This window comes from Cyprinodon tularosa, unplaced genomic scaffold (genome assembly GCF_016077235.1).
Source record: "Cyprinodon tularosa strain WSP-4 unplaced genomic scaffold, ASM1607723v1 ctg551, whole genome shotgun sequence".
Taxonomy (NCBI): domain Eukaryota; kingdom Metazoa; phylum Chordata; class Actinopteri; order Cyprinodontiformes; family Cyprinodontidae; genus Cyprinodon; species Cyprinodon tularosa.
The window spans coordinates 627077-651178 of NW_024039287.1; the positions used below are offsets into that span (position 1 = coordinate 627077).

General features: G+C 38.0%; 1 protein-coding gene across 1 annotated transcript in view; it reads right to left on the bottom strand.

Annotated features, from left to right (window-relative positions):
* Window positions 1-24102, bottom strand: part of hdac4 (histone deacetylase 4) — a 164407-nt gene that overhangs the window by 44972 nt on the left and 95333 nt on the right. Inside the window, exons 3-11 of the mRNA XM_038305117.1 lie at window positions 22100-22306; window positions 21863-22008; window positions 21270-21420; window positions 18605-18725; window positions 14929-15047; window positions 4283-4411; window positions 2497-2603; window positions 1101-1220; window positions 565-778 (exon numbers count right to left, since the gene is read on the bottom strand). Of these exons, the coding sequence (XP_038161045.1) occupies window positions 565-778; window positions 1101-1220; window positions 2497-2603; window positions 4283-4411; window positions 14929-15047; window positions 18605-18725; window positions 21270-21420; window positions 21863-22008; window positions 22100-22306 (1314 nt within the window). The remainder of the gene's footprint in view (window positions 1-564; window positions 779-1100; window positions 1221-2496; window positions 2604-4282; window positions 4412-14928; window positions 15048-18604; window positions 18726-21269; window positions 21421-21862; window positions 22009-22099; window positions 22307-24102) is intronic.

A 24102-nucleotide genomic window follows, 5' to 3' on the forward strand; every position in this document is an offset into this window, starting at 1 on the left:
ATTGAAAAAGTGTAGCACTTAGCAACTCAATTCAAACAAATATTTATTTTAAGAAAAAAAGTGTCCTTTGTTAGACCACATAAAAGCTGACTTTGGCTAGGATAAAAAAAGGAACAATTTATCACTCAGTGGTCTCATAGTTTCCTTTTTAGATGATCCCAATTTTTCCTTACAAATCAAGTTCAATCAGACAAATCAGACAGTCAGCCATGGTGAGCAAATTCATGTACCAATATCCTTCTTGTATTTTATGAAGTCTGGCGTCAATGCACCCTTTTATTAGGAAAAATCAGATTGCTCCGATGTAATAACTTAAACTATCAATGTATAGTAAAAATGATACATTTGTGCCAAATGCATCTTTACAGTACAGACTGTTTTTTATTCAATTTCTGAAATAAACAAACTTTTTAATGGCTGTATAATTTACTGAAGTGCTCCTGTGTTTATCAGTTTACCCCAACTGTATCTGCATTAATACAGACAACACGGTAATGAAAAAAGGACGAATGCTTTTAACATGAGGAACAGGAAGTTTTAGTAAATGTTCCAATGACTGCTGACCCATTGATCCGTGGCTCTGCTCCATTAGCACCATGTGTTGGAGGAGGGGGCTGTGGCCAGCCGCGACCCCTCCAGGAACCTCCCTTTCCAACGCTGATGAGGCCAAGTAGGATGGCAGGTGGGAGGTGGGCAGAAAAGCCGGGGTCAGTGGAATGCCCGGCTGAAGCGCTGGCAGCGACAAATGACTCTCGCCATCTTGGTGTCCCGATACTACCTACAAAGAGACAGACAAGGAAAGAAGTAGAGGAAAAGAGGGAGGCAGACAGTCAGAGTGGGAGAACAGTCAAATGTGAAACGTGGGCAGCGAGATGGAGAAAGATGGAAAGAGTCGCTAATGCCAGAAAATTGCTCTACTGTACACCAACTTGCCAAAAATACAACTCGCTGACTGTTTCCAAAACCATTAATTTTACAACAAACTCAGTTTCCTTCTTTCCAAATAGGCTCTTAGGTGACATTTTATTTTTGCATTATTTTCCTTGGAGCAACGATCAGAACAGCATTAGTCATGAATTTCTTTTAGCTTGTTTACTCACAGAGCTTGCAGGGCCCGAGGCGGGCAGTCCTAAAGTAATGTTGGGCAGAGAAGGCGATGTGTAGAGAGACAGCTGGCTGATCGAAACCTCCCTGCAAGCCAGCCTCTGAATCAGAGAGGCCTGCAAAAAAACAAAAACAAAAACCCAAATATATCTGTTAGCACTCGGTTAATACCATTTTCTTTATGCTTCTTTCTAGACACATGAAGATAAATTCTTTACATTCAGTCCCGAAATAATTTTATTTAATAACACTTTATAAATGTCTCGATTACACTTTAAAGTACCAACCCTGTTGTAGAGACATCTGCACCACATTTAAAGGTATAGTGGAGGATTTTCGAGAATTTTTGAAAAGACCCGCCCTCTGCACTTAAAAAAAATACACATGCACAACCCTGTACCCGCTACCGAGAGGAAGCGTCTATTAAACGTGTGCAAGAGCGTGCACAAGCCCATTTCTCCTCGTGCATGCTCTATTTAAAGGTTGCTGTTTGCATCGCTTATACAAAATTACTTTTCAAAAGAAGATTTGCAATTTTTCCACTATGTCGGAACCACCACAAGTAAGAGAAAATGAGGTCGAGCACGTAGGACGGCCTTACGTAAACATATCACCAGAATGATGAAACATAATAAACATAATAAACAGAATGATGAGACAAAATAAGGGGGACCGCTTATTTTGATGATCCACTCGGAAAAAGAACATCCTCCACTATACCTTTAGGATCTAACATGAATCTACAACACGCTAACAAGAGGGTTTCAACAATATTAATATTTTTTGACATGTTCATAATAAAAAAAAAAAAAATAAAATAAAAAAAAGATATCCTCTCCTTTATCCTGGCAACAAACACCAAGTTCTTTGATGTTGTTTTAGTGTTTGATATTGTTTTACCTTAAGAAAAAATGTAAATTAGCAATAGAAATGAGTTCAGATGCATCATTGGGATAACTGCATCACTTTATTTTTTTTGCTAAATAAAAAAATAAATAAAATAAATGCTACCAAACGCTTTGATCTGAAATGACAATAAATTCTACGACTGAATATTAATCCCAAAAGTTGCTTCAAATGATACAAATAATGAATGCTTTGGTCCTTATAAGGAAAACATTTTTTTCAAAACGCCTATAAAATAAAAGATAATATAAGAATTTTCTACAACATTCATATTAATCAAAAGGTCAATATCAGTTTTTCTTCTTATACCTTAATAGTTTTAACCACTTGGTTCTAATTTCATAAAACTTTGACCTTATAATAATATTTATAATAATAATTTCCTGATACATAAACTAAACTCTAACAGCTACACACTGTAACGTGAGAAGAGTGATGCGAATGTGCGGTTGCAGTGAAGCCCATGTGTGCAACCATACTGTTTACCTCTCCTGGGCTGTTAGAGATGGGGACGCCGTTTTCACTGGGGATGTTACTGGAGCTGTTGTTGGGGGAGCTGGGGCCCGAGCCTGGTGCACTGTTGCATGCAGAGTCTGTTACACACACAGTGCAGAAAAAAAAATATGACAACAAAATTGTTTTAGATGCTAACAAGCAGCTTAGCGTTGACTAATGAATCTATCCTGAAATAATTGGACTTTTAGAAACCAAACCCAACTAAAATAAATCATTGCACGAATTGTTTAGAAGATTCAATTTTGAAATAATATGTCACCGGATGTCATACTGATAGACTGAATCTAATTAGTGAGTTTCCCTGTGGACTATCTGCTGAGATTGTTCTGCTTTAATAATGTTACAACTATATAGTGATTAATCCTGGTCACGTCATTACATTAAATCAACAAATAAAAATAACATACTTCATAATAGGTACAGTGACCTCACCCACATATAATTAAAACTGGTTGCATCACACAAAATAAGGCAGAAATGTTTGGCAGTTGGTTCCCTTCGGCTAAAGCGTGTCTTCATGATAACATCTTAGACTGTGGTTTGGGATTTTTATGGTACTGGAAAAGGATCGTAATCTAGCAATTTCTAACAGGGTGAGTTTTCCCAAATGAACCCAACTTCAGACATGTGTTCAGCAGCCTAATCACAAGACATGTGGCTGCCATTTATACAGACAATGATATAAAACCATGTTTTATGTGCTTACATAATTAATAGATCCAGCAAGATTATGTTCTAATCTGATATTTTCTGAACCAAAGGAGGAGTGATCAAAGTTGGCTTCAGTTCTTCTATTGGAAGAACTGATTATGCTTTAAATCTGGGTGTAGTGGTGAACCTTTAGAGGCACTGTGGCAAAAGTCTTCCCCTTATCACATGAGGAGCATTTCCAGGATTAAAGGACTAACTTCTCAGCAGGACCTTGGAAAATTACTTCATGCGGTCATGTTTGGTAGAATCGATAACTGCAACTGTGTCTTTAAAGGTCTGCCTACAAAGTCAATCGAATCACTACAGTTTATCCAGAATGCTGCTCCTCACCAAAAATAAACAAGTGGAGCAAATCCCCCCAGTTCTAAAATCATTACCCTGCTTCCCTGTAACACAGAGACTTTAAAATATTCCTGTTCGTCTGTAAATTAAAGCTTTTTCGCCAAAATGCAAAAGAGATTAGCTGTCATAGCATCAACCTTCATGACCTCTCAAGCTTTTTCTATTTCATGTCTGCTCGGCCCAGGTCTAGAAGACAGTAAAAGTGCTAAAACCATGAGTTGGATTAAACCAAGGTGGCCTAGTGATTAGAGCATTGCACTTGGAATCTTCAAGCCCCACTCCCACAGACTGCCAATCTTGGTCCCTGAGGAAGGCTCTTAACCCCGACACTGCTCCCCAGGCGCTGCACAATGGAAGCCCCCTGCTACCCGAAGGAGATCGGTCAAATGCAGAGAGTTAATTTAATTGCTCTGTACTTGTCACTAGAAATATATATTTTTTTAATATTTATGGAATTATCATTTTAACATATCAAATATCTTTATTGCTCCGTAAACACAAGGAAAACTTCTTTTGGGCATTTTTTTTTTCTGGGAACGGTCTGAGACGCTTATTTTTACTTCTGTCTTACGTTCCCAATATACTTCCTGTTTTCTTTTGCATGTATGGCACTTTGAACTGTCCTCCTACTGATATCTGCTATACAGATAAACTTGCCTCATTTTCTACTCTTAAGTTCATTTAACTGAGAAAGTGATCTCACCAGCGATGTCGAGGGATCTCTTCTTGGCACTAGTGATTTGTCCATCTTTCCTGCGGAGCAGAGGGCTGCTTCGGCGCTCCGTCACTTTCTGCTTTAACCACGAACGACGCTTCAGGTTGGGCTCGGATGCTGATGGATTAAAGGTAAAAAAAAAAAAAGTTTTTTAAAGTAGGTCAGAAACATAGTAGAAAAAAAAATATTTCACTCTTTAATTAAAATGAAAGAGTGAAATAATGTATCAATCCATTTATCAAACAAAGGTAAGGAAAAGTCAAAGCCCCCTGTTTCCTGGTATGATCTGTTCTGCAGGCTAACATTTAGAATCAGCTGCAGTCTGCCTGACTTCACACTTGGTTGCAGAAGTCTGACCTCCTCTTCTATGCAATGTTCAGATTTCTGAAGTTTGCTAATGTTTGTTTATGCAGAGATGACTGACAATGACTGACTTTTTCATTCATTCTGTCTATTTATGCAACTGTAGTAGATATATTGTATGTACTTGTAAATAATTTAAGCCTAGTCTCTGCTGTCAAACAAATGACTTTACATTTAACACTAGAACACTCTGGTAACCTTAGAAGCTCTAGCTTGACTTAATACCTGCATCAGTCTGGTGGCTGCAAATCAAACCCAAATCATCACCATGCTTGAGAGCAGCTTCAGGTGATACATTTAGTTTTGAGAAGTTCTTTATGTCAAAAAATAATAAAGTCGGGCTTCTCTGCTTCATCCAGTTTAAACTTAATGAACTTAAGTTGCAATATAACTTTAATGGTCAAATAAGCCAGACACACTTATTCAGTCTTGCTCTAATTGTCCTGAATGTCATTCACTTCATTATTTTAACTGATCCATTTTTTTTATCAGTTCTATACCCAGGACAAATTTAACTGGAATAAACTCTACAGACATCCTTTCTGAAGATTTGTAGATTTTATTTTCCATTTGTAAATAATTTTAATTTTTCACAATAGTGGAAACTAAATACCTTTGAAATGTTTCCCTAATAGTATATTCCGTCTCTGTGTTATCCTAAAAAAACAACTACAACAACAATAATTTCCTTGACCAGCACATTTTACAGAAAAATAAAAAATACTTAAAACTCATTTGTTTATAACGCTTCCATCTTTACAATGCTACTGCAATATAACCTGGTGTAATCACACTGCAATAACATTTACTATTAATCTGTTTAACAAACCAGAAACTGCCAGCACTTTACTTTATAATAAGATACTTTATAATAAGATACATAAGATACTGTATATATAAGTCACATTCAATCTCTCAATTTTTTACCATCTACAGTACTGTATATATCTGTATATACTTCATTCACCTTTTCCTTTGTTGTGCACTTCCTGTTTGTTTATAAGAGTCAATGTCAAAATTTAATTTGTGAGATCGATAAAGTTCTATTCAATCATTCAAAGTGCATTTCAACTTCTACTTTAATTCTACTGCCCAAACTAATATGAAACACAGAAGCACATTTTAGTCAGAAATATTTAGATATCTAGATATGTAAAACTCTAAAATAGAAGTGAGGGAATTATTTTTTACCTCGACTCTAAATGTGATATCCACAGTCATGTGAAAAATAAGATATATTAATAAACATTTAGTATTTTCTCCAGAAATACTGTAACTTTATAGATGAAATGTTCCTAAACAGAATAATAATTCTGGTTTCACTTATTGAACAGAATTTATACAAAGAAGTGTTTTATAACTTAAACAAAATTATTGCTTCCATTTCCATGTCACTAGCTTCAGATATAAGAACTTCAGAGAAGGGATCATCTTAGCCATTGATCAGTGTCTTATGTCAGGCTGAGGAAGATTTATTCCATTGTTGCAGGTCAACCCACAACATTTCAGCTTTTTTTAAGCTTTATTTAACCTAAAGGTCCCATTGTGATTTAGAAACTCTTTTACAAGAAAGATGCCAAATCACAACATCCTTAATAAACATCAAGTTACATTTCCATGATAAAAGTAGTATAAAATGTAAAAACAATGAGAATCTTAAGGAAAACAAGTGCATGTCTCCATCATATTTGCAATACCTTTCAATGAATTAATGGCATGAGGGTTTCTAAATTTAGATTATTGTAGATTATTCCATCCCCAAAGTACTGAATAAAAAATTAGTTTTTCCCCAAGTCAGTGTCACATGTAAAAGAATCCACTTTGAGGAGTGTAGTGAAAATGTACCAGAGCAAACAGAGAGGAGGTCACAGAGGTACAGCTGAAGTTCACCAAGTATACCTTTATAGATAAGAGTCAAAATGGTAAAGATCCAAGCCTAAACTCCATTCATCCACTTTCATTTCACTTGTATTTACTTGGATTTCTCTAACATTTGACTGTGGTGTAAAATATCCAGACAGTAAAAAAAGGAGTGTGAGTTTTCCCCCCATACAGTTGCACCAATATCTACATGTCACACTATAAAACGCCAGGCTGATTAATTTTTCACCTTTACACTGATTCTAAAAATATTGTATGTGTTGCAAGTAAGACTATGAGTCTCAATAAGAGCTGTAAAGACTGAAGCACCTCTAACATGGCCTGCTTCTCAACTTTATTGTACAGTAAATTGCAAGGTTACACAAGCAGGATTTTGTTTGTTAGCATCTATTGGTGCTAATGAGCTTGTCCATATAGGCCAATGAGTATGTGCCAGCCAAGAGATTCAGAAGCAGTGGTTCCCCGTCTACATGTGACAGTGGGAGGCACAGCAACAATAGAGGAAGCAGCCAACTGGCAGCATCCTTGACCCTGTGCTTAATGACGCCACCTTCATGCTTTGCTAATGAACACTGGTAGTTTTCAGACACTTCCAATTACATAGAAAACTTCTTTCTTTTACAAATAAGTAACAGGCAAGCTGAGGTCATGATTTGTTGGTCTAAACCTGCTAAAGTGCAATCTTGTTGGAGATCCCAAGCAGCAGGCACGAGAGGCACACAGAGGGCAAAAGAGGTAAGCCCGGGGCAAAGTCTGGGAGTCGTGTCATGGACAGGGCAAGGCCTTTTTGGGACAAACTCTGCTTTGGTGTCTCTCCGCCAGACAATGCCAGCCACTAGCAGTTTCATCCCCTCCTCCACGGGTTGCCCTCACTCAGTTAAAGCTGGAGGGTTGACCCGGATCTGACCCAATGCTCGTCCCATGACCTCGTACAGTATCAAGCAAACTGCTACGTTCATTAGCCTCAGAGCAGGAGGTGGGGCATTTTGGTACAACCAAGTGGAAGCAATTTATTCTTTGTATACAGTAGTGATTTATTCAGGAATACAAGATTTATTCTGGGTCATTACAATCGAAGAGAAGCACCAAAGTTTTTTCTGTGCTTCAAAGAAGTGCAAAGCTCTCATTATACCTTCTCATCCAAGGGGATGAGAAAAACTATTGTGAAGCTATCACGTCCAAATGCCTTTTCAAATACACAGTTAGTTTAGAGGGGAACAATGCAGCTCAACTTGTGAAACTCAATTACTGCTTTGAAAAAAGTTCTGCCCTGATAAGTAGAGTGCACTTCTCAGCTGTCTTTGTTAACAGGGATGAGGGCAGTTAGGGTAAAATGCTATGTATTAGTAGCAATGGGCCCAGCTGTGGGACACCATGAGAAGTTAACCGCAAGAAAAGCATCTTAGTCTGTTTAAAGCTACTGAAGAAGAAATTTAGTTGGATATTGACACAGACGTAAAATTTTACCATTGATTAGGGGAATAAATCAAGATCTCTTTTTACTTAATTCTAATTAAATACAATTTATACAATTAAAAAACAATATACATTGTAAAACAGGCACAGCATACGTCCAGCTGTTGTATAACCCAGATGTCCCCAATTATTTGATCACCTTATTTATTACAGATGTTTTCTGAAGTAAATCTCATAACTGTACTGGATATATTTTGTATGCTTTCTCTGAGGTTTTAAATATCACATAAAAAACACACATCTGCTCCTGATCAGTCCCCTTAAATTAAATTAATAAACTTTGGATAAAAAGTATCAATATGTCAGCGTTTATTTAGGCCAACATTAAAAAGAACAGTGTGATAAAAACAGTACTCAGAGTTTAAAAACCTCTTGAACCAACTTTAGGCTTGGATGCAACCATCTTCTGATACCTTTTTAAGGGCAACATAGTTGCTTAGACAAAAAGCTATAGAAATGTGGCCCATCAGTCCCCCCAATGTTAGTAATTATTCTGATAAGCAATTGGTTTTGGTTGGGGAAAGAAATAAAATCTGTCAGCGTAATGACGCTTAAGTTGGTATTAAATTTGGGATTCCCATTTGATCAATTGTAGTTCAAACAAAAGAAATGCAGAAAATCTGAGCTGAATTGTTCTACACCAGTATTGCTCATGTCTAGAACAACTATCTTTAGAATAATCCAATCTAGCAGTGGCCGAATTCCCTCATTATTCATGTTATTCAACCCTTCAGATGCCATTTATTTGACTGAGGTGTTTTGAAGAAGGAATGGATTTCAAGGTTGTTGGATAGCAGCCTTCAGTGGCGCAGTGGGTAGCACTGCTGCCTTGCAGCAAGAAGGTTCTGGGTTCAACTCCTGGCCCGGAGTTTCTGCATGGAGTTTGCATGGTCTCCCTGAGCATCCATGGGTTCTCTCTGGGTACTGTGGCTACCTCCAACAGTACAAAAACATGACTGTTAGGTTAATTGGGTTCTCTAAATTCTCCTTAGGTTGTTTGTCTCTGTGTTGCCCTGCGATGGACTGACAACCTGTCCAGGGTGTACCCTGCCTCTTACCCATTGACAGCTGGAGACCAGCACCCCTCATGACCCCACTTGTAAAGAAAATGGATCGATGGATAGCCGGCTTTAAGGTGCCCCTTTTTTAACAATTAATGAAAGGCATGATACATTTTTTTTTTGCTATTTTCTAACAAAAAACCAAGAAGCCTTATTTATATTTTTTGGTTATACAAACACCTTATAATTAAAGTAATGTAAAGCTATAAAGCACAGAAAGGTAAAAACTGGCCCACATATTCTGGATGCAGAAGAAGGGTGTTGTTCTTTTGCTGTCATGCAAGAATTGTTACTGTCCAACTTTACATTTAGAAAGCTAATCCAGGCCTGAAATGTTTATTTTTTCTAAGTGCTGTCCAATAGTTTAAGACCTGAATTATGTGACCTTGGGTGAACTCACTAAAAAGTTTATCCAGGAAAGATATGCAACAGCTAAATGCTTACCCTTTGTGAATAATCTTTATCACAGCTGAAGGAGTGGCTTCAAATAGTTTTGGAATGGCCTTATAAACATTTCCAGATTGATGGGCGGCAACAACTGCTTCACGAATACCACTGAAATCCTTATAGCTTTTTATTGACACACACTCGAATGCTACAGATCTGCAAATTGCCAAAAGGTTTGCTTTCATTTAGTTGGCTGCATTTGCAGATCAGCTATCAGCTGATCGGGAACAACCACATAGCAACATCTGGTTGTGATTGAATGTCTTTTTAAGAGAAGCCTTAGTTTTTGTTTTGTCTTAAGGGATCTTTTTTATGCATTATATAAGACTTATTCTACTTCTAATTATTATTATGGTTAGAATTAGAGTTATTTGTAGAGCAAAGCAAGCAGAAACAAACAGAATAGAGGTTGTGCATTGGAACTAGAAGGATGATAGAAGGAGAGTGAAGGAGACAGACATGGCGGTGTGTGAAGGGCAGCGGTCACCGTGGGGTGTTCACCTCAGGACAGAGTGACTTTGAAGGGTGTTAATGCCGACTGGGCAGAAGCACGACAGTTTGCACACGTGCAAACATGCTTGCTGCAGAGAGCCCAGACTGGTTTTACTGCTGATGCTGGCATTTCTCTGCAGAAAACCCCCCCTCGCCCTCTTCCCTCCACCTCTTCACCTCCTTTCATGCCCTCTTTTCTCTCACTTCCTCTAAATTCCCACTTCTCTCTTTTATTTTGGAATTAGTTCCTCTCCCCTTCATTGTTGAGCCTTTATGGGCACATTGTGAGCAACCGTTGGCGAGGGCGACCGTAGCGCTTCATTACAGCAAAGGTCACCGTCCTACTTTGCAACATTTATGACCCATAATAAGCAGAATTTTTAAACTTTATGTCCTCTTCCTCTGTGGTCCTGATGGTTGAAGGGGCACAAAAAGATAAAGTAGCCTAGAAAGCTCTCTGAGCAGAATTCAATTTACATTTTTTTTTATCAAATAATCAAAATGATGAAAACTTTCCGGATGTTATTCTTACACTTCAATAAAGCCATTAGGAGGATATGACTTTTAGATTAAATGTCCGTTTAAGAGCTTCTGAATGTTTCAACAGGGAGTTGATGATGAAACTAGTTTTGATAGAAACATATTGATCAGCTGCACATCTGTTTGACGGGAGGGAGACCCGAGCTCCTATGAGTCGTGCTGGGGAAAGTCGTGTTTCTCTGCCAATAAATGGGAGGGAGATTTACTGTATGGAAATCAATAAGCTCATTTACTCCAACTCATCAGCAGGCTTCCGAGAAACACCATACATGCAAGATACATTAGATAAGTGGATCAGAGGCACAGAGGCAGGAAGAAGAGTGGATGAGTTTATCTTATATGGACATTTTGTTCAAAGCATGAAAGAAAAAGGGTTTTAAATTAAAAAGCTTACTGTAAAAAACAAGTCCTATGAATTGATATAGGGGAAAGTAATTATCTGTAACATTAGCCGACTGATTACGGCTCGTGAGCCAACCCTCCGGAAACATCTTTACCAGTTTTGCATATTTAGACACAGAAACTTTTCGCCCGACCTTCTTTGCAGTATATCCTAAGCTGCAGTGAGCGCATCTGAGAACACATTTTTAAGTCCTGCTACAGATTTTCAATTGGATACAAATCTGCCCTTTGGCTAAATAGCTAACAGATGAAGTGGTTTTAAACTAAAGTACTCAGATGTTTCTGTGGTTGTATGTTTGTGGTCCAGTCGCAAGTTTTTTAAAGCTTCTAGCAGGTTTTCTTACAGTGTCAACTTGTATTTGGCTCCATCCATCTTTACTTCAAATATGATGGCCTGTTGTGTTGAGGGTGATGAGCTATTTTATTTTTTTTATGCCAAACTGTGTTTCACATGTAGGGTAAAAATCCACGATATGGTATTTGGCTAATTGTAAACATTTAAGTTAAAGAAATTTCCTAAGAATTTTGTCTCTTCACATTATTATTATTTTTTTTGCAATCTCAAATATATAGATTTTTTTACTTGAGATATGGATCTCTGCAGTTTCTATGGAGGCACCACATGGTTCTTAACTTCTCACTGATCATGTCTTTGTAGGTAGGTTGGCAGCTCTGCCATCTACTTTTGATTTTACAAATCTATTCTATCCCAGCCCACCAAACAGGTAGACTAATTAGACGATTACTAATGAGAACAGGGTTTTATTGTGGGGGTACCCACAATAAGGGATGTTAATACAAATGTATGCGACACTTGTCAGCTTTACAGATCAATTATTAAACACTTTTTCCCCCTCCTTCATAATTATGTGAACTGTTAAGGTGAAACCAATAGTTCAAGCAATTTGCATTGAATTAGAGGCTAACTGTATATATGACAGCTGATTTGTGTACAGTTGATACTAAGTTAAATAACTTTAAAGCATTAGTGTTTTGATAAATAGTATGTTCATTCATATCAGATGCAAACAAACCTAAAAAATGATGGTTTACTATCTTAATCACATAAAATCTGATCATAACTTTGTGTTTTTTTTCATCTGCACTGTGTAGAAAGAGGTCGTTTGGAGTCTGGCAAGTTGGATTTCACTGCATTTGTTTAAAAGCACAAAAACATACTGAGGCAGTGTAAACTGAACTGCAAACCCTGTTCTTTTTGCTCAAGCACAGCCACCCATGTTAAACTGTACACATGTGCATGGATTAGAGTTCAACAAGTTACTGCTACCTATAGGCACGGCGACAGCGCCCTATGAATCGTTTTACCTATCTGGTCATTAATGATGCAAACTGATGTGTTCACTTGTTAATGTCCTGTTTCAGAACCAGTTCGCCCAAACTTTGATTGAACAGGCGGATTCACATTTAAAAATATTATATTTTGATATATACAAGAGTGGCATGAAGGGTTAGATTAATAGCAGCCTTTCATTATTGGTATTTTGCTTGTTAAGATATTTTGCCCAATAGTAGTGTCACATAGAGAGAGAGAGAGAGAGAAGGAAAAAAAGAGAAGAATGAGGAGAATGTGGATTTATAGTAACTGATATCATAAATAGGTTATTTACCCGTCAGAATGCCATCACATTACTTTCTAACAATATGCAGAATACATGGTTCAGTTTGTTTTAGCCAAATCTCAAAGCTGAAAACTTCATCTTTGTCACCAAATTTGTTTGAGATTTTTTAAGTAATCCCTCCAAAAAAAACACTGTTCATTGTTTGTCTAACTATGCTCCCGTTAGCATTTAACCTGCTAATTGGAATCTGAGAGCTCTTGGGCTTTCTGGAACTTCTCTGACAATCCGACCTGGGAATGAAGTCTCTTGCACGTCCACCCCTGGGAAGATTGGCAGGTGTCGCAATTAAACAATAAGCTCCAAATGGCCTTATAAACCTTGCCAGTTCGATAGTCAGCCACTACTACTACAGTTCACTTTTGATTTGTTCTCCTCTTACTGTTAAGATCTGTTGCCTATGAAACGTTCAGCTTGCATAAAGATGGTTACATTTGCAGATAACTAATGACATTCCAGTTTTTAAATCATCACCTGCTAAAGATCATAGAATTTTTTTAAGTCCCCTCTTCATACATAAAACCCTCAAATTAAAAGCTTCATGAATATAAATGATGTGTAATGGTGCTCAAAGCTCCTAAATAAGCACTTTTTAAGCTTTAGAATGCCATACACAATCTCCAGCACCTCCTGAAAGTCTGGGTTAAGTTGGAGATGGTTAGTATTTTTCATGCTAGAGATACCAACGGATTAGGAGTTAACAAGCCATGGGACGAGAGGGAGTGGCGGCCTAGTGGTTAGGGCACAGAGCTTTGAATCCTAAGGTTCTGAGTTCGAGCCCCACTTCCAAAGACTGCCACTCTGGCTCCCTGAGCAAAGACCCTTAACCCCAAACCACTCACCGGGTGCTGCACAATAGCAGCCCACTGCTCCCACAGGGGATGGGTTAAATGAAGAGAGTTAATTTCTCCATTGTGAGATCAATAAAGTTAAATTTGTATTTCTATCTTTTCAAATTTGTATAAATTCTGGATTGCTAAGGTTTAAATCCAGCGCAAAGATTAAACAGTAATAGCAAAATATAAAGTAATTGCACCCACTGGTGACATAACTTGAATAACATTCAAGTCATTAATAATCTCAGTGCTCGCTTAAAAAGCGTGGTAATGTCTTTGTGTAATGTATGAGCAGCAGAAGGACAGTCAGCATGACAAGCATGCCTCTGTAAAGAAAGCCTTGCAGACTTCCTGTCACAGCATTCAAAATGGACCTCTGTGCACCAAGTCATTTATGACAAAGCCCCTCTGTAATAAACTGTATGCATCATCTCTCTGCACAATAGCAGTGCATTCTATGCACATTTACAGTTTGCACAGATAAAAGGCCAACTATGAGGGGAAGAAACGTCATGCATGACGCGAGGAGAGCAAAAGTGTGTCGAATTCTGTCACCAACTTCCTCTTCACCGTGATTCATATCTCTGTAGGCCAGCCTAATACCAACAGAGTGTTATTTACACAGTAGTCCTCAACAGCTGGCTGTAAACTGACACTAATCAGAAGCACATTTCTTACGTTTTTAGTATTTTCCATGTATCCAACTTCCTTACTTGTCCAGGAAGAATGATTCCATGTGCCTTAAGAAGATTTCTTAGAGGAAAATTACTTCAAGTCAAAGGATTTCTCCCTCAACATATGGGCCACAATTCGGAGCAGACAAGGTTTTACCTCCAGTGGTGAAACCAGACAGCTGTGGAGCTGAAGCAGCTGCTGATGCTACCAGAGTTACTGCAGCTTGGCGGGTCTCAACAAGATCAGATAATTGATGAGTCCAAAAAGCAAGAATTGTTTATTTGGGTTGTTAAAAATAATTGTGTTTAGCAGAGGAATGTGAAGAAGCATTACTCAATAAAACCTAAAATAGGTTTCAAATCTTAAAGGAAGCTGCAAGACTAACCTGGGAGGAAGAAGCTGCAGTACAACAACAACAACACTAAACATTCATCCACAGCTACAGTGATTGCTTTGAAGAAAATATGACCTTAAATGGTTTTATTACAAAAACATACACAGCTTGTAAGGCGTGTGGGTGAGATGTAGCATCTTTAAGTGTTTTTCCCAAGTGTAGTGATAGCTCCCCATCCTCCGTTTTTTTTTTTTTTTTGCATAAGTTCTTCTACAATACTACGTAAGCAATGTTGAAGTTTACCTTAACCTCCATTTACATCAAAATAATTAAAAGAGTTCATAAAAGTCATTTTTGATATCTCTGGTTAAAAATATTTGAGATGGTTCCATTAATCCTCCTGCAGCTTCCTCATGTTTAATTTAGCTTTCCTGTATGAATGCTTAGGAAAAAAAACACAAAAATGAATCAAAGCTTTTGTTTTTTTTACCTGTTTTCCTCAAAGGAAAGTCGTCCTTTGAGTCGAACGCTCCCAGCACTGGATGGGTGTACGCTGACAGTGTTGTTTGGGGGGGTGAGCTCTGATCCAAAGAGCTATGCTGAGTTTTCCTACAAAAAATAAAAAAAAAATATATTTTTTAATGATCTACGGCACATTATACAAAATATAACTATTTTTTTTAGTACTATTACACTCATGCACACACACACCTACATACAAAAGACAACTTCTATCTCCCCTTTTTTGAGGCCAGGAAGTATAAAGACATGGGAGACTGTGAGCAGCTAGGGTGGGAAGGTGAAAATAAAAAGAGACTATGAAGAAAAAAAGAGGGACTGATTCACCTTAAATGAAGCTTCAATTTCCTGACTCGGCTGTATGACAGAGGTGCAGGATGGGAGGAGAAATGAAGAGAGGATACACCAGAAAGTGAGGAGAATCCCAACAGGGTGAAAAAAACAGACAACTTCATGGAGCTAAAGAGAAATAACTGTTTATTTATATTTGACTTGAAACCTTTGACTAAATCATGTTTGACTAATATCTTCTTTTACGGGCAAAAATGACACCAGGGCCTTTTTTTCTGACTGCCCACTTCCAGCGTTCACCCCAGACAGATCCAGCTGTCAATCATCGCCAACTGGCATGCAGAAAAAGGCAAGACATTTCAGCATTTACACTGTTGTTGAAAATCAAAGATTAACGAAGACGTTGGCAATTTGATGTGCACACAAAAGCATGCTGCTGACAGGCGCCTACACATCGGGGGTTCAGAACACCACACTGGTTACTGTGTTTCTGAAGCATGAAGATAAGTGATTTTTATCTTGGTCTTCGTTATATTTTATGTTTGATAGTTCTCCTAATGTAGGTTTTTTTTCCCTTGCTCAAAAAAACAAATGATGACTCACAGACAGAACTATATTAATTGTCTGAATTTTGAGCACTTAGGGGTTTCAGGTAAATAACCTTAGCCACAAAATTGTTCTTTCTGTTCTAGTTTTTAAAGCTAAAACACTTTAGGCTGAAACAACCAGATAAAAAATATATATATATATAGTTGCGCAAGATAAAATTTGAGCAAATTTTACATTGCTTAAATAAATGTAAATACATTTCAATATAACTGAAATACCCTTTATTATTTAGTAACTCTGCAATATGAACATATAGAAAGATACAAGACTACAAAATACTAAAAAAGAAACAAACAATAATGATTCCAACCTTCATGTTATTAAGAAATAGTGCCAAACTATCTCTGTACAAAACAGAATAGTGTCAGAATAGTGGGATTTTGAAAATAAAACACCATCCACTGTAAAATATTGGTGGCACTATTATTGCATGGAGAAGATTTTCTCTACTACGGATCAGAGAGGTTTTCAGAGTTGATGAAAATATGGATGGATCAAAGGTAAAGACTGGAGACTAAGTTCAATATCCAGGTCAAATCTTAAATTCAGAATATAAAACTTGAAATCTAAATTTAAATAGACATTATCCATCCAGTTTGGCCGAGCTTCATCTATTTAAAATCAACAGTAATGGGCAAATTTTTGAGTCTTGCAAAACTCGATAGAGAAAAACCCTCGAAAGACAATTCTAGAAGAAAGGGGATCTCTTTTGCTTCTGTAAACTGTTGAACCTAAAAGTTGGGGTTGCTGCAGCACTATAAGTAATGCTGTATTCTCTTGACCAAAAGAGGATACAGCATTACGGACTCTTCCAGAATTGCATCGTCACTCATCCTCACCTTTGCTTTTTGCAAAGGATGTGGCTCGGTTTGGGTCCAAATCTGAGGTAGCTGGTTGAAAAAAGTTAGCACTCAATTGTCTGATGCTATGTTTCTTGTTTCTACTCGATCCGTCCCGGAAGCACAATCCTTACCATCAGCTCATATTGCGCTTCCAGATATACATCCAAGTCACTTTAATTTAGTAAAAAAAGACCTAAATTACATTAAATTAAATAGTAAGCGTACTAAACTATAGTGTGTTAAAGGTTAATAATATATTTCATAAGAAAACAATTTAAAATCCTTTCTGTTTTATCAATAGTCTCTGCCGATCTGCACCGGAAATAGGATTCTACGCTACTTCCGGGAGCTAACTTTGTCAGTTTTGGATTTAAACATAAATCTAGTCCTTTTGAGTTTTAGGTTTTCCTTTAGTGTTAACATTATGTTATATAGTTCATACTCTAAAGAAAGAAACAACTAATATGCAGATAAACATTGTTTAATCATATTTTGCGGGACTGCTCTGAGCATGTCCCATGATGACGTCAGAGAAGCAGTTTAACGGAGAAAATTTAAAAAGCATCAAAATTGTCTCAGAAATGTCATGAAACATTTTTTTAAGATGTGTATAAGCATTCTTTACTGACTAAAGGATATAAATAACTAATTTTAGTACCATATTTACAGTATTTATGGTCACCTGGATGTATATGTGGTTGTGCATGCACAAATGAGCTGATGGTACGGATTAGAGACTGACACAGGAGTGGATTTTCAATCCTGTCCCGTCCCACTCCCACAGAAAAAAATTGTGTCCCGTCCAGATCCCGGGCCAGAGTAGAAATCTAAATCCTGTCCCGTCCCACTCCTGGTGAAATTAGTCCCACTCCCATCCCGCTCCCATTCAGAATGACTCCCGCTCCTGCGGCACTCCCATTCTTGTTTTTTTATTTTTTGAGCGCGGCTGAAAAACTCAGAGCGGCAGCACTGTTGGTTTTTGGGTCGTGTAGTTTTTTTTGACTCGCATTATAGTGTAGGCTTCAAGGAAAAAAACTACAAAATGGCGGCGCCAGTACTAGATTTTTTTCTATTTATATTATTTAATTTTTTGGCATCGATCCTAGTTTTTTTTTAGTTACTATTGGTTTGCTCCCGCTCCCGTCTGCTCCCGTTAATGTTTAATCCTGTACCGTCCCAATCATGTGATCGTTACTAATACTGACTCCCATCCCATGGGAATCCCACGGGAATCCCCTGACCGGTGGGATTCCCAAAAAAAATGTCAGTCTCTAGTACGGATCGTGCTTCCGGGATGGATCGGGTAGTGACATTTCTTAAGCAGAAAAGATGAACTGCTCCCTCTTGAACACCAGTTGTGGTGAAGAAAGGGATAAAATATAAACTCCTAATTTACCTCTCTGCTTTGACCTCTAGTCCTGAGATATTTATCACTACCAAAAACACAATCCTTTTGAATCAAGCAAATAAGGCTTATTCTGTAAGGTGGCTGAACAGAACCTTAGCCATCAGCTAAGTCATCCGAAATCAGAGCAGAGCTATCACACCAACATATTAAAAGAATTTACTTCAGGTGTTTTCAGTATCTGATCGAGATCTCTCCAAGCATCTTCCCTTAGAGGTTCTGTGAGCGTGCTTGAGTGAAAGACCCAGAGCTTAACGCAAAGGATGAGCTGGAGAGTTTTAACAATGGAGACAGATGATCGATCATCTTCTACATTTTGGCTTTAAATGCTTTTGTTTCTAAACTGCTTTAATTCAGCGTCAAGTTACTGTAAGAGTTTTCCCACATAGCATGCATTGTTCAAAATAACACCTACTTCTTCACAGAATAAAAAACAAAAAACAAAAAAAAAACAAAGGCATCCCCTGGGGATTCCTGGAGAGGTGGCCAGTCACACTTACCCATACCAGTAGCGTGGGTCACTGGGCAGACAGTGGTTTAGGTTTCGCTGAGCCAGGGTTTTCTTCTTGTTTAGGACAAACTCCTGAAGTCGCATCTTTACCTCTGTGCTGGCCACAGCACCTGGACAGAGAGTGGAAGATAAGCAAGACATAAAAAAAAGCATCTGAGTAAATATATCTGACCATTACTGCAGAGCAGAAGTTAAATTGGGCTAAATAGCAGGAATACGATTCCGAAACCAACAAATTTAGCCAAGATTACCCAATGAGCAGGGGGAAATACTTTGGAAAAGCTACTGAATTATACCTCTGACTCAGTGTTTTATGCAAACTTTAAGGTTTTAATAGCTTTCATCCCCACTAAACACAGATCCCATCCTGTCCTCCCCTCTTTTTCCACTCTTATTTCACAGTTTTACAAACAAATCATCCAGGAAGTGAGAGACGAGGAGGAAAAGCAGATACAGGAAGAGGAAATCTCAGAGAGAAGCAGAAAAAGCTCAAAAAGGGCTGCCTTTATGGGAAAATGTCAGTGGGAGTGACAAGAGGTGATGTGTCAGGCTTGAGAGAGGAAGTGGTGAATTCAGCATGTGAAAGTGACAAGGGCTAATATATGTTCTCTAAATCACGCTGCAGCTGTAAGTGCTGACATCCCAATACGTGCGCCTCCCCACTGAAGCAAATTGGCTTTTATGAGGCTGCCTTCTATGCAATTTAGTGCAGTACTTAACAAAGCTTCTCCTGTTTACAACCCAAAGCTCTTTCCATAGACGTCAAACAGTATGTTCCCTTTGCCCAGAGCAGAGTAGAGACTTTACTGGCAAAATCTATTAACTGCAGTCTACTCAAAATATTAAATAACACATCTCTCCTACTGGAAATCACAGCAGCACCAAAGACTATTATTTAGACATCAACTTCTGATCACTTTTGCATGTAAATCCAAATACAGCATGCACACTCTGCAGCCATGTCTTGTACAAATAATAATTATTTTGGTTTTATTGATTTGGCACAATTGACTGAGCAAACCTTGAAATATTAAGAAATCCATTCCCAGGATACAGTTTGTAACATGAAAGAACTGCTGACTAAAATAACTTAAATGAAATGCAAAAATAATACAGATTTGAATTAAATTTATTAATTGATTTATTTGACAAGGAACATTAATTAGCAACGCCTTAATTGACCCAGCAAAGCCAAAACACCATTTATCATCTGCTGCCTCTGGACCGATCTTAGAATGATATAAAAAAAACAAAAATACAAAAAGAAGATTACAATGCTACAATATGAATATGAAAAGCAATAAAATAAATAAAACTCTTTGAACCCCGTTGATAAATATAGTGTACAGCTTTTCCGATATTGCAGATATCCGGTTAGAAAAATAATGAACTGAAATAAACAGATCCAAACTTAATTGAAGTGAATAAAGCTCAGTAAATCGTTATGCATTCAATCGAAATTCACTTAATTCACTAAACTGAACTCAAATGCACTAAAAAGAATCACAATCAATAAAAAAAAAACCTGAAATTGACAGTGATGAAAAATATTATTAGGTAATGTGAGATGAATAGATGCAGGTGATGAAGCAGACTGAAGATGTTTTATCATTACCATTACTCTTTCTTTCATCTTTTATCCTTTTTTTCCCCTTCAGTTGTGCTTTTCTGTTCTACTTACATTAAAGTGTCCATATAATCTGAAAAACTCCCTGCACAATTATAATAAAGCTATTTATATGCATAAATCAAGCGGGAACACTATGGCAATAGCCCTACTGCTCCACTTGTGAAAGTATCTGTTGGGCTCTTTTTGGCATCAAGACAATTATTCTTATTGCCACATCGCCAGACAGGACACTGTTTAAAAAACAAAATAAAAAATGTGAGATGAATAGTACAGGTCTATTCAACATGAAATGGAAACTACCTGAATTGAACTCAAAAGGAAAATTGTTTTAAGGGAACAATCTCTTTGACAGAGAACCTCAGCATCTGAAATGTTTTTGATCTTTTTAAATGAAGCCTGTTCTATGGAGCTGTGAAATGAAGGACAATTGTTTATTTCTTTTAGAGTGCTATCTACAGCAGAAGTGTAACGCTGACCGCACATAATTCACCGACAAAAGACGACATGGTCTTACCAAACCTAGTTTGCTTACTAAAACATATGCACCAGTAAGTGGCTGCACTAAAAGTCTAAACACAAGATGAAGTATATTTCCATTAATGCATTATAAAAATCAAAGCAACATTAGTAGGGTTTAACACTGTAGCAATTTGAGAGTTACAACATAATGATAAAAAAAAGTTTAAATGCTTTTTAAAATGCGGCCTAATTTTGAACAATAACACTGAGGACATGCTTGCCTCTTCAGTGTCTAGCTCCTGTAGGTTTTTCCCTGGCCGTGTCGTTCTGATCCTCCCTGTGGTGAATGTGTGAGGTCAGACTGCTCTGACTACTGTGCCGTAGATACAGGTGCTGTGACAGAGGGGGCTGAAGGAGCCAAGCTGTCTGACACATGTTGTGATCACATAGTATTTCAGCCCACATATTAGACGGAGGAAAGCATACATTGGATCATTCGCTTCCGCCTTTACTCAAGTCTCCAAAATCCTTTATTTTGATCACATTTTCCAGAGCTGAAACTTACTTTCTTGTCCCCTTTCCTTGTGTTTAAGCTGCTGGAGTTTGTGTTCCCGCTGCTGCTTCTCCAGCTGCTGCTCATGACGTTGCTGCTCCATCTTCCTGTGATGCTCCAACAGCTCTTGTTGATGCTTGAGGGCCAGCAGGTCCTGTTGACTCTGGAGTGGAGAGGCACAAATGGGTTACAGGAGGATAAAAGAAGATCATGGATTAACTGGCAGCAAAGTTTAAAGCCGAAACAACAGAAATGAAGCAAAGTGAAGGAGCAGTAATGAAAACAGTATATTACAAAGACTCAGAAAAACATATTGTAGTTATTTTCAGCCTAAACTGATCAGATATCTTGCCTGCACGCCTGTGTGGTCACCCTGAACCCAAAGGGAGTTTTTTTCTACTATAAATTTCACTCAGAGAGAGTTTATGGGGCCAATGTTCTTTTATACCGCCAACAGATCAAATTACATCAGAATACCCACTGAGGTCTACACATACATTTGTTTTCTTACGCAAGGTGCTGACTACAGTGTTGCCATACCATTGCTGGAGTACTCCCACCTCCCCCTCTGCCCATGCACATCCCCTCCCATTCTATCCCCTCACCTTAATATGTTCCTGCAGTTGGGCTTCATGTTGTCGGGACAGCTGCTCATGTTGCCTGTGAAACTCGGCGATCAGTAGCTGCCTCTGGAGCTCCTGCTTGTGCTTCAGAGCCACCAGTTCCTGTTGCAGGTGCTGGTCCTGACGTCCTGCAGGGGATATTAAACACCACATCATGTCCAAGAGCAACAAGAAGGGTGAGCATTCAGTAAAATCAGCAAGGAGATCCTGACGACTTACCAATAATTGGTCCGTTGCCTGGCTCAGATGATGCAGGGCAGGCAGTGGAGGGTGCTGGCGTGGAGTGGGGGTGGGGCTGGGACACCAGGCCGAAGGGAGGCTGCTGGTGGTGGTGGTGAGAGTGGTCTACAATGCGCAGGTCCATGGGAAGGATGGCTGAGGTGGCAGAGGGAACCTGCGAGGGGAGCGCTGCTGTGCCCACGTCCACTAAAAAAATAAGAGAACCAGATTTAGCAACTAACATTTGAACTAAATCCAAGAAGCGAACTAAAGAAGCAGCTTTAGCCGTAGCAATCTTTGCAGCTGAGTAATCACTTGTAAGCTTGGCCAACACTTGAGATTTAAATGTGTCAGATTTGTACACATTAGATAAGAGCATTAGATAACACCAATACATAAAATACATGAGAAGCAAATATGTTCAGCAGCTTTAACTGAAGGAATTAGCAAACATTTATGCAGGCTTAGTCTTAATAACTCAACACTGATCATGTGTGACAGAAAGAAAACTCTTTTCATGTTTGTAAATGTAAGTAAGACGCGTCTTTGAACTGTGAGTGCAACAGCTTTAATATACAGCTTTAATATACAATGATATACTGAATATCTGAATTAGATACACATAGTTCTTGATTTTTCTTACAGATTACAGCATTAAAAACAAATAACATGCATGAGCAGATTAAAATAACTCCAGACGCCTGCTGCTTAAAATATTACTACTCAGCAAAACAGAAATAACAATCTGTAGAGTAAGTAAAGCAAAAATAAAACTAGAAAAAAAAAGGAAATAAGTTGTGATTCAAATCACATTTAAAATGTGATCAGTAGAGATACTGGAAAAGCAACATTACGTTTAATATAAACAGGGAAACAAATTGTATACGAAATAAATTATCAGAAAAAACTGACAAAACAAGACTGCAGAAAACTAAATGGATAAAAACTAGAGGACTAAAACCCAGTACTGTACAGTGATATATAAAACTACTAAAAGATATGGAGAAATGTGAAAGTGAATGTTTTATTCAGTTATAAAACATGAAAAGCAAAAGTAATACAGTATTTTCACATTTGGTCATATATGCAGTGATATTAATGGAAATTGAGGAAAAAAAAGGAAGAAATACTGAAACACCAAATGAGGAGTGACCTTTAAAGAAAAACAGTTCATTTACAAAACTGAAGCACCACAATGACAACTTTGTGTTTTTTTCAGAAATATCCAAAAGGTCAAACCATTTAGGAATAGAAAATTTGTGGTTTGTCAAACATATCAGGACTTTACAAAACTCAAATGACAGAAACTGAGAAACAATAAAGAAAAACAAAGAAGAAGTCTGGCACAGAATAAAGAATTAGAATAAGTTTGTGTTCTCTCCCTTCTTAGACATTCAATCTGCCACATTTAATCTGCTTTATAGGAATAATCCATAAAAACAGCGATAGCAGGGGCAAACTACAGGAATGATGCAATCACTCCAACATGTAAAACAGCAGCTTAAAATGCTGCATAACCACACAGCATTAGAAAAAACATTTAATAAACAAAATCTTTGCAAAGTTCAAAGCCTTGACCTCCACACTACCTCCTCCCTTTCTAACTAGACACTGCTATTATTACTGTGACAAGTGGGATGTATAAATAGAAGAGCTTATGTAGATGGTTTATATACAAAGACAGCACAAACTGGAGTTAGGAGCCCAAAGTGAGAGTAATCCTTTTTCATTCCCACACGTTAAGTCTTGACCTCCTGTCAGTGTTTCTTAATCAATATTTGCACCATGAGGAACCAGCATCCAGCGTGCCAAGCCCACTGCCAGTGATCAATACCTCCAAACCAGTGCAAAGTATCCAGAGCCTATCAGGCACATCTTGCTGTCCCCAGTGGCCAATGGGGTTGCAAATTGAGGAGCAGCTAACTTGCTGAGGTAGCCAATGACATCTTTGGTACCAGGCAGGTTTTTAGTGTTTAAGGGAAACTTGACACCACCCAACGGGA